This window comes from Seriola aureovittata, chromosome 2, assembly GCF_021018895.1.
Source record: "Seriola aureovittata isolate HTS-2021-v1 ecotype China chromosome 2, ASM2101889v1, whole genome shotgun sequence".
In the NCBI taxonomy this organism is placed as follows: Eukaryota; Metazoa; Chordata; class Actinopteri; order Carangiformes; family Carangidae; genus Seriola; species Seriola aureovittata.
This window is the reverse complement of record NC_079365.1, coordinates 14,561,623-14,571,446: the sequence shown is the minus strand read 5'-3', so window position 1 is coordinate 14,571,446 and position 9,824 is coordinate 14,561,623. Positions and strand designations below refer to the sequence as shown.

General features: G+C 40.3%; 2 protein-coding genes across 2 annotated transcripts; one reads left to right on the top strand and one right to left on the bottom strand.

Annotated features, from left to right (window-relative positions):
- Window positions 1-2,462: 2,462 nt before the first annotated feature.
- On the bottom strand, window positions 2,463-6,594 carry ccdc174 (coiled-coil domain containing 174). Its single transcript, XM_056385928.1, has 11 exons — window positions 6,442-6,594; window positions 6,158-6,265; window positions 5,970-6,070; window positions 5,824-5,882; window positions 5,582-5,738; window positions 5,225-5,320; window positions 4,877-5,013; window positions 4,666-4,760; window positions 4,216-4,357; window positions 3,964-4,104; window positions 2,463-3,687 (listed from the first exon to the last, which is right to left on the bottom strand). Exons 1-11 carry the CDS (start codon window positions 6,481-6,483, stop codon window positions 3,101-3,103), a joined length of 1,665 nt encoding a protein of 554 aa, XP_056241903.1. The 5' UTR covers window positions 6,484-6,594; the 3' UTR covers window positions 2,463-3,100.
- Window positions 6,595-8,277: 1,683 nt separating this feature from the next.
- On the top strand, window positions 8,278-9,284 carry ghrl (ghrelin/obestatin prepropeptide). The gene is made up of 4 exons (XM_056387316.1): window positions 8,278-8,547; window positions 8,844-8,921; window positions 9,008-9,119; window positions 9,246-9,284. Exons 1-4 carry the CDS (start codon window positions 8,434-8,436, stop codon window positions 9,263-9,265), a joined length of 324 nt encoding a protein of 107 aa, XP_056243291.1. The 5' UTR covers window positions 8,278-8,433; the 3' UTR covers window positions 9,266-9,284.
- The last annotated feature ends 540 nt before the right edge of the window (window positions 9,285-9,824 follow it).

Below are 9,824 nucleotides of genomic sequence, written 5' to 3'. Positions count from 1 at the left end.
AGAAGAAGCTGCTCTGAGCGCTACTCAGCCATCATTCATTCAAGAAAATTTACTATAAATATTCATAAAGAGCGTACAGCCATGCTAAGAGCTATGTGAAGCTGTACTTAGGCACAGCGGTGATTTAAGCTAAATGCGTAAGTCAGCATGCTACAGTGACAGTGTTGCTACAACAGCATGCTGATGTGTAGCAGGAACAATGTTAACCATGTTCACCATCTTAGTTTAGCGTGTTGGACTGCTGACATTTGCTAATTAGCACTAAGCACAATGTACAGCTGAGGGAACATCATCAGTTTTGCAGGTATCAAACTAATCAAAATTGTGACTTGATGGTGACACAAGAGGAAAAGTCAGAGGATCACCTGCAGTCCGTCCTGTGGGGGACATGAAATATTGCGACTGTTGTTTCATTTTAATCCAACCAACAGTTGTTTAGACACTTTCCTCAGAGCCACAATTTGTAATGGACCTGCTGGAGGAAAAGTCAGGTGATCACTATAGCCATAAAAATTAATCCACTGACAACCATGAACATCTGTACAAAATTTCATAGCAATTCATCCAACAGAGATTGAGATATTTCAGTCTGGACCAAAGTGGTGGAGGGACAGACTAACAATGCCATGGTTCAAGAAAAAAGGCCTAACCACAAACAAACTCAAGCTGCTTATTAATGCTAAATTCTACTGTTGTAAACTTCGGCGCAGAAGCTGTCTGAGTATATGTTTCCCACTCCGCTTGGACTGGTCTAACTTGAGGCCGCAGGAACAAAGAGGGGAAAAAACACTGTTTAAGGTCACAGTGGGGTCAACAATCCACCGCACCAGGAAGAGAACCACCTCCTCATACAGGAGATTCACACAACACATAAAAGTGCCAAACTACCTGCTCTCTTGCCTGAGACAGGAAACAAGTGAGCCAGAAGTCATGCCAAATATATAATTAAAAGGGTCATGGGACGATCTGGTCTTTGATCTGTGGCTAAATTGTAGTTCCAGTTTGTATTAATCAGACTACTGGCAGCTATCAACTCCTCTGAAATATCTCCCCTCTTGTTTCCTGTGTTTCGGGTCTCACATGGCTCCTGTGGACCAGGACGAGGCCTGAGGTCGGAGTCAGTCTCATTTCAAAACAGACACTAACGTGATCCACTGGTAGAAATATTGTCCTTTGTAATGTAACAGGCTTACTTCTGTGATATGCAGTGAGGTTATATGGGCGACAGTACAGTTACAGAAGTTACTAAATCATCTTCTCCATTCCACAGTGGTCTTTTAAATGGCTCTCAGGAACAGCGTGGTAATATATTATCTGGGAAGCTGGGTTTGGGGCACAGAGCCGAGAATGAACTCACTAACATGATTTAAAATGTGAAATAAGACTGGTCTCCACTCTAATTATACCGACAAGGGAGGAGACTGCATTCAAATGTAACTGTTTGAGACTCACCATACGCAGGGATCAGAGGACTTCAGATCTGAAGCTGGGCCTGTGTGAGAGGACAGAGGGAGGAGGTGATGCAGAACACCACAGATGCGTCCGTTCAGGCACCAGAGAACAGCAATGAAGAGGTTCACCTCAGGTTACTAATGGATTAAATTTCAGCAGTACAGTACCCTGGCAACCATTTCACAGAAAAATACTTTTCTGAAACTAAATGCACTCACACCTTCTTCCCAGCTGGCATGACTTCACACAGTTAGAGAAATAAGAGGAAACATATTGTAGAAAGAAAGGCAAATCTTAAAGTTTGCAGTGTAAATTCAAACACTCATATGCAGAATTGGTTAGAAGTGAGATAATTTATCGATTAGTTGACTGACAGAAAAATTATCTGCAACTATTTTGATAATCAATTAATGGTTTAAGTCAGCTCTTAAGTAAAAACCACAAACATCCCTTTCTTCCGGCTTCTCAGTTGTGCTGATTTACTGCTTTTCTCTCTTAATGTGATAATAAACTAAACATTGTTGGGTTTCGGACTCACGGAGGGAGAGATCAAGTCATCTGGAGCCATCATCATGGGACTCGATGCACATGATGCACATTTTTCACTCTTCTATGATAATTGCCAGACATAAAATGACTCGTTTAAGGGAAAAAATAATCAGCAGCTTAATCGATAATGAAAATAACTGTTAGCTGCAGCCCTAGAATGATTCCCTCTAATAGTTAAGATAAATCACTGCAGTGCACAAGCAGTCCGGTAACTCGCAGAGGTTTTCCCAACATGAAGGTGTACAGTACCATCTGGTGGATATTTTAATCCAGAAGCTCAATGTCCAGACTTCAATAACCTTCCAGATTTCACACAGGCGTCACCACTTCATTTCACTACACAAATGCTTCACGATGTGGAAGCTCTCTATGGAGAAGAGCTGAAACAATTTTAAAAACTTAAATTAAAAGCATTTCTCACAATGACAAAAAAAATATCAAACTAAAAAGCGAGAACAATGTCCTCTTAAATTCCTGATATTTATTAGACGCTAATATTCCACAGAGCAGTGACATTGGACCTCATGCAAGAACCAGTTGTATGAACAATTGGTTTCCAAGTGGCATGTGCAAGCAATTTTACAGAAACTGTGGCATTCACCAATTATCTCATACTCAAGTAAAATTCACGAGTGGTCCAGGCCTGTCGTATGGGTTGTTATTAACAGATGTAGTGTCAACATTTTCTAATTGTTTTGTGTCCTCTAATATGATTACTGTGTTGAAGCTCTGCAGTGTGAAATCCTTTTCAATCTTGCATGTCATTTTTGTGAATGAACCTTTCCCAAAAACAAAAGCAGATGAGACAACCTTATATTGCAGTTTTAATGGTGTTGATTAGGCTAATGATAAAATCTCACGAATGTGCACCTCATCAAGAAAAGGTGGGACTCATCGGTCTGAAAGGAGCGATTTACGTCAGGTTTGTGCAGCTAAGAGAATCCGACAAACACTTGTACTTTTTAGAGCAGGAAGACAAAGATGTTCCTGTATGAGGCCCAATGTTCTGTTGTTTCTGTGATTTCCTCAAAAAAGGAAACCGCAGTATTTACAAAGCCCAATATGAACCAACTACACAGCAAACACAGTATTTCAGACATCAGGTAGAGTTCCTGTAGAAGGACAGCATGTCGTCCAGACTCTGAGAAGGGCCCTGAGGGGGCTGCTGGGCCTGGCTGTGGTCTGTGGTCTCCCGGGGCTGCTGTGGCTGAGACTGGCTCTGCAGCTGAGGTGGATACTGGGGCAGATACTGGGGGAAGTACTGAGGGGGGAAGTGAGGAAGCAGGTGAGGTGGACCTGCAAACTGAGGAGGATGTGGAGGAGGGAATGGGGGATAAAATGGAGGGGGGGGATGCTGGGGATTAAAAGGGGGAGCAGACACAGCAGCTGAAACAACGGGGGGGTCTGAGGGTGGCGGCTGTGATGGGGTCTGTGGCTGTGAAGGAGTTGGATGATTTTGTTCCGGTGGTGAAGGAGTAGTTTTAGCCTGAGGTTGTGGTTCCTCTTTGTTTTCAGAGATTTGTACGGGGCCCTTTGTCCACTTGAAAGACATTTTGGATTTATTTTCCAGAGTTTTATTCTTCGCCAGTCTTTGTCTCTTCTCATCAGTAAAATATGCAGAGGGAGGTGCAAATTCTGATTCACGCTCTTCCCGGCGCCGACTTTTCCACTCGCTAAACATGAACTCTGAAAGAAAAATAAACAGCTGTTAAAAGGCTAATTTTCAGATCCAGCACACGCATCTAGTTTATTGTTATAGGTGAGTAACCATGAGCTTTATAACCCTTAACAACAAACAGTCATAGCAGACAGCAATTCCTTGTTCACTTTGAATTCTCTCATATAAATAAATAAGCACAAGGAGACAGTGCAGGACACTTAGTAATTTTATCCACCTCTGTACTCGTGACATAAGGAGGAATTCAGCATATTTACTATGGGTACTTAAATAATAAGGTTTACCTTTGCCTCTGTCCCATTCTCTGACATGAGGAACTCCTGGTTTAGTGTCCTTTCTCTCTTGGATCTCCACTTCCACCTTCTTCACTGTGCTGACCTCTGGTGGAGGTGGGGGTCCTATTAGTTCAGCTTCCTCTTCCTCTCCTGGGAGAAACAATTCACAGCAATCCCCTATTATTACTCATGAGATCATTAAAATGCAGTATGCAAACTGACTTCTACATTTCTGTAATACCAAACAGGGTGGATTCTGACCTTCATTCTCCTCTCTCTCTGCTTCTTCATTGCCATCCAGCTTGGTCTTCATCTTCCTCTGCCTCACCTTGGCCAGTCGGGCCTGCAGGATGGCCTGCTTCTTATCCTTCAGTCGTTCTCTTTTGCTACGCTGATCTGTTGTCTGAAGAACACGACGGATGCAGGGAAACAAAGATTGAGCAAAACTGAAAGAGGCATGAATCATCTCTTTAGACTGAAAATAGCTTGTATTCACTCAATCAAAGAAGCATACAAGGACTTTTAGTGTGTAGCAGTATGGCTAAAGCTGGTAACAGCTAATGATAAAACAAAGTGAATACAAAGAGGGGTATATGGCCATCTATGTTGGACTAGTAGTGAGAAGGTGGACAATTTTATTATGTTTATATTCACACACTTCAAATAAACATTTCTCTTGAGTTTATATTTGCCAGGTGATCCGCAGCTCACCTGGTCTCTGAGCATGTCCAGAGTTTCTCTCTGTTTTCTACGCTGGTCTTGATCCTGAGAGAACGCAAAGTAGCCCACACCAAGCTCTCGAGCCTCTGAGATGAACAAGCACACACATTTTTTAATTTTCTTTTTTACAGCACAAGACTGGAGCAAGTCCCTTAATTTCAAACACACGCAAAATAAGCTTTGGTAATGCTTTGATAGTAACCTTGTCCTCTGATATCCTCATAGTGTATTGGTCCAACAGGCCTCTTCAGAGCCTCCTCTTCCTCCCTCTCCCACTCCTGCCTCTGCAGCTCTCGACGCATGTCCTCTGAGAGTAAGGTCTTCTCGGTTGAGGTTTTTCTACATGGAATAATAATAATAATAATAATAATATAATAATAATAATAATAATAATAATAAATATATATATATAAATAAATAAATAAATAAAAGGGATGCAATTCCCTGCATGACACCAAAATCTAGTCTTCAGTGTTAAAAAAACAAAACAAAATAAAAAACATTGCCTGCATCTTTAAAGTGCTATTCATTTATAGACAACTAGATTTACCCTTGTCCTTTGAGGTCTTGGTCCATTTTTTTAAAATCTGGCAGATCCTTCTTCATGCATCTTCGAGATCGGCCCAAAGCGTCCACATAGTCCACCCTACAGAGAAACAAAACAGCAGGAGAACAGGTTTTTAATCATTTTCTACTTCAGTCATACTTATACTTACATAAAAGAATACGTTTTCATATTTTTTATTTGTACTTGTTATCATTATAAGGAGCATTGGTGGGGTTAGAAGAGGTCATGGTAGTACCAGTTTCAAATATCGTTCAGAGCTTTTTATTTATAAAAGTAACATAAAAACATACTACATGTTACCAAAGCTAAACCCGTGAAAATGAACTGAACAGACATTACCATTCCTCTTCTGGGTTTTGAGGAGCAGGTATAGGTGTCAAATCATCTCTTTCCTCATCCTCCTCTCTCTCTGTGTCCCTCTGTGCAAGCGATTGTCTCTTTTTGTCAATAATCTTCTGCGTGAAATCAACCAGGAATAGACCCTCTGTCTCTTCATCTGACACAAGACAAGTTAAATCAAAGTAAATACATTTCATTGTGTAACAGACTATCAGGGGGGATAATTTATACTTTACACCAACCTGGAAAGTCTCCTTTTGTCATCTGATCGTAGAGTTTGGCCTTCTCCTCCAACTTGCGTCTGTTGTGAAAGCAGGAATGAGGTGTCAGATGTTTTCACCACCTGTGTGTTGTGGCAGTAAACACTCTGTATATGTGCTGAACTCACTTTGCTGTGTCAAGATTGTTCTTCTCCTCGGCCAGTTGCTCTGCATCTCTCTCAGCCCTTGCTGAAACACCAGCGTTTTGTTTGCTCCAGACATTAGGTTTCTACACAGTAGCATAGAGACAAGATAGTCAGTAATCTGTTATTATACGAGCAGGTAAAAATATGTCCCACAGTAACACATACTGTACCTTCACTTTGGATTTTGATTTGAATCCAGCGCCGGTATTTTCTTGCTCAAGTTTCTCCTGTTTGAATTTCTCCTGCTTCCTGTACAGTTCAGCTTTAAGGTCCACTAACTGTAAGAAACAAAACATTAGCGGAATATTTGGTTTATTCGTTAGCCTAACTGTGTGTTTGCTAGTAGTTTGGCCTGACAGCAAGTCAGCTAACGTTAGCCGTTATTATCAATTGATTAAACGCAACACAGCCACACATGGTATGAATAAAGAAGTTGTAAATCTCGCAAACTCACCGATGAAGCAGTCACTTGGAAGGGGGTCTTCTTTTTATCCATGTTTATTACTTTTTCGACACCGTAACGATTCACGTTGATGCTGATGACCTACTCTGACTTCTTCGTGGGTGTTTCTCTCGCTGGTGAAATATTGTTTTACCGCCAACTAGTGGCAGTAACTACAGCCAGAGACAGTTTCAGCGCACTTCTTCTTCTTTTGATTTGACTGGCGGTCAGCAACCAGCTTTCAGGCGCATTACCGCCACCTACCGGACTGGGGTGTGGAACATTAGATTGGCAGGAAATAGATAAATATAAATGAATGAATGAATAAATACATGAATTGATTCATTTAACACAGATAATTAGATAAATAGATAGAGGATTCCCTCTGATGCATCTCCAAGCAGGATCCCAACAGCGAATGTTATCTTAGCCTTCTTCCTGTCCTCCTCATAACCCCCTACAGCACATGCTGAACAGATTCTGGATGAATACAGTGTGCACATCTACCAGTTGGATGTTTGCCTATTTTGTGTAGTGTCTGATTGAGTCTGGTATGTACTATCATGAGACCCGTACCATCTTCACACTGCCCCATCACTCTGTCTTGATCACATTTTTTCTCTCCTCACATCCTCTTGACTTCTTCATGAGCTGAGCCCATTTCTTAAATAGTATCTCCACTATAAAATATCTGTAGTAGGGACTTGCGATGCAAAGGTTTATTTGAAAAGTAAAACTTAATTCAAAGGTTCCCTCTGCTTTCTGTGATGATCTCTAGAACAAATGAGTGCAAAAATGTTTTAGAAATGATATGAACATTTGCCCCCTGATCTTCTCATAGTGGATCAGCCTCCTCCTAGCTTTTTCTTCATCTGTCTTCTACCCCTCTCTTCTAGATTGCAGCCGTCAACACATGTTCTTTGATACAGTATGTCAGCTGGTTCATAGAAACAATTATACAAGTCAGGTTAAGATGACGTGACCTGCACTTTTGCGCAGTATTTAGAAATGAAAACCTTTTAATATAAACCTATGGCATTAATGCCTTAGTGGAACTTAATATTTAAGGTACTTTCTTATCTGCTTCCAAGCAATTTGATCACTGAGGAGAGTGTAGTAGCTCATTACCTACACTCATTAGCAACAAACACAGCAAGAGACAACTCTGAAATGTCATATAGTAAAATGTGTGTGAATAGATGCCCTGAACACTAAATCTGTGTCTTGGGTTGAGGTTGTGGATATGGATCAATTTGAGATCTAAAATTTGAGGTTGTGGTTACTTACTGTACTGCACACATTCTCATGTCAAAGAGACAATTAATGGTAACTGAGGAGGACTAAGAAGAAGAAGAAGAAGAAGAAGAAGAAAAAGAAGAAGGCTCTGTCTGTTTCAGCTTTGTTTGATTTAAATAGCAAACAACAGAAAACTGATCTGTTTTCAACATGTTCACTGTTCCATATCAGCTCAGTGACATAGCTGTGTTGATACGAAGTCAGTGTTCACTCTTTGTAAACACTATTAGCGATTAGTTCCATGTTCAGCGTTACAGTCCAAGAACTAATGGTCTATTCTCGTAATGTGAATGTGCACATAGAATAGTCTGAATCAGCCTCATTTATCAGTATCTCTGTGACTGCAGTACTATTACCTCCATCACCCCATTGAGTAGATAAGATGATCAGCAAGTCACAACAGAGAAATGTCTACTTTGTTATCAATTTAAACATTTGAACAGTCCAATGCTTCCAGGATATGGCAGCACAAGTACCTGTTACTATTCCATTTCATGCATTTTTAAACCTGTATGAAAGAGGATGAAAGGTATATAAAGGTGTGAAGCCAGAGGCACCCAAACACGGCACTATAGGCTATTTCAAGGAAAAGAGCATTAGAGTTAGCATCAGATTTTGAGCAGTGGATTTGATTTTTAATATTTTAACCCTGTAGTTTGCTTCATAATTTTGTGTGGTCGATTGAGCAGTGGAGATTTTTGTTCCACCATGTTTTTGAAAAGAAACACCTATCTGCTGGTTTGTCTGTTGTGCTCTCTGACCCTGTGGTGTAAGTCAACCAGTGCTGGCTCCAGTTTTCTCAGCCCTTCACAAAAACCTCAGGTAAGGTGCTGTCTGTCTGGCATTCATTTATAAAACTACAGATAAAAATGGAATGTAAACCAAGGACAGTTCATCCTCAAATGATCTAAATCCTCGTCACTTTCAGCATAATTCAATACTCCATAAAGAGGACTTGGTTGTGTGTGTTTTGTTGTGTGGTTGATATTTGCTTGAAACTCTGTCTGATGCTTTTTCATGTAATACCAAACCAGATATTGATATTTTACTCTTAACTGTGTTTGTTTATTTAATAAAAAACAAACATGAGATTTCTCTAATTTCTGGGTCAAACACAGAACAGGGTGAAATCTCCCAGAGTTGGCCGTCAAGTCATGGAGGAGCCTGGTCAACCCACTGAGGACAACCACATCACAGTGAGTGGAAATCACACAGCACATTAGCACAGCATACAACCTAAAATCATCCCCGCAACTTTATGGTCTTCCTCTCCTCTGTGTAGGTAAGTGCCCCCTTTGAAATTGGCATCACCATGACAGCAGAGGACTTTGAGGAGTACGGTGTGATGCTGCAGGAGTTCATCCAGCGTCTGCTGGGAAACACAGAGACAGCAGGTGCACACAACCCCTCTGTTTTATACATAAAGAAAAGCTGTGTGCCTCTGGGCCAATATACAGTCAGATAATTAGACTTCCAATTTTAATGTTATCTTTAATATTTAATGTCTCTTTTTGTTTCAGAGAGGCCATCACAACTTTGATCACGGTCAAGATTCTCAAATTTGCTGTCTCAATGCCTTATAATTTCAACTATATTAAATAATGATCACTGAAATATAAGAGAAAATAAGTGTCACTAGCCTGTAGACATGCTCTTCTCATCTCTTTCAAAACTCATTGTATTCTTTGGCTGTAAAGCTTTCAAAACAGCTACTCAGACTGTTGCTAAATAAGCTACTGTCTGTACCATTAAATCTAGCAGACATGACCAATGTACAAAAAAAACATGAAACTGTTCAGTAGATGAAACCATGTGTAAGATTTAACAAAGTAATCTTAAAAGATCTTTTTGGAGCTTTCAACCACATCCCAATGTCTTCATCAGTGATGGAAATGGTTCTGCTGTCATCACGTGACCTTGTTAACGAGTGTAACGGGCGTAAACATGGTTGAATATGAATTGAAAATAATTCACAAGTTAATTTCAGTTTAATATAGTTATATATGGAAATTGAGTTTAAAGTATTTTGTCAAACTACTGTTCTCGGTAATGAACATTCACGTGTAAAACTGTAGTGAAATTGTCTCACGTAGGCATTC

Coding starts and splice junctions, on each gene's coding strand:
- ccdc174 (XM_056385928.1), bottom strand. CDS start 6,483: ATGGATAAAAAGAAGACCCCCTTCCAAGTGACTGCTTCATCG. Junction 4,105..4,215: donor AGAGAGAGAGGAGAATGAAG/GTCAGAATCCAC, acceptor TGTTTCTCCCAG/GAGAGGAAGAGGAAGCTGAA. Junction 3,688..3,963: donor AGAATGGGACAGAGGCAAAG/GTAAACCTTATT, acceptor TTTTTCTTTCAG/AGTTCATGTTTAGCGAGTGG.
- ghrl (XM_056387316.1), top strand. CDS start 8,434: ATGTTTTTGAAAAGAAACACCTATCTGCTGGTTTGTCTGTTGTGCTCT. Junction 8,548..8,843: donor GCCCTTCACAAAAACCTCAG/GTAAGGTGCTGT, acceptor GGTCAAACACAG/AACAGGGTGAAATCTCCCAG. Junction 8,922..9,007: donor CTGAGGACAACCACATCACA/GTGAGTGGAAAT, acceptor TCCTCTGTGTAG/GTAAGTGCCCCCTTTGAAAT.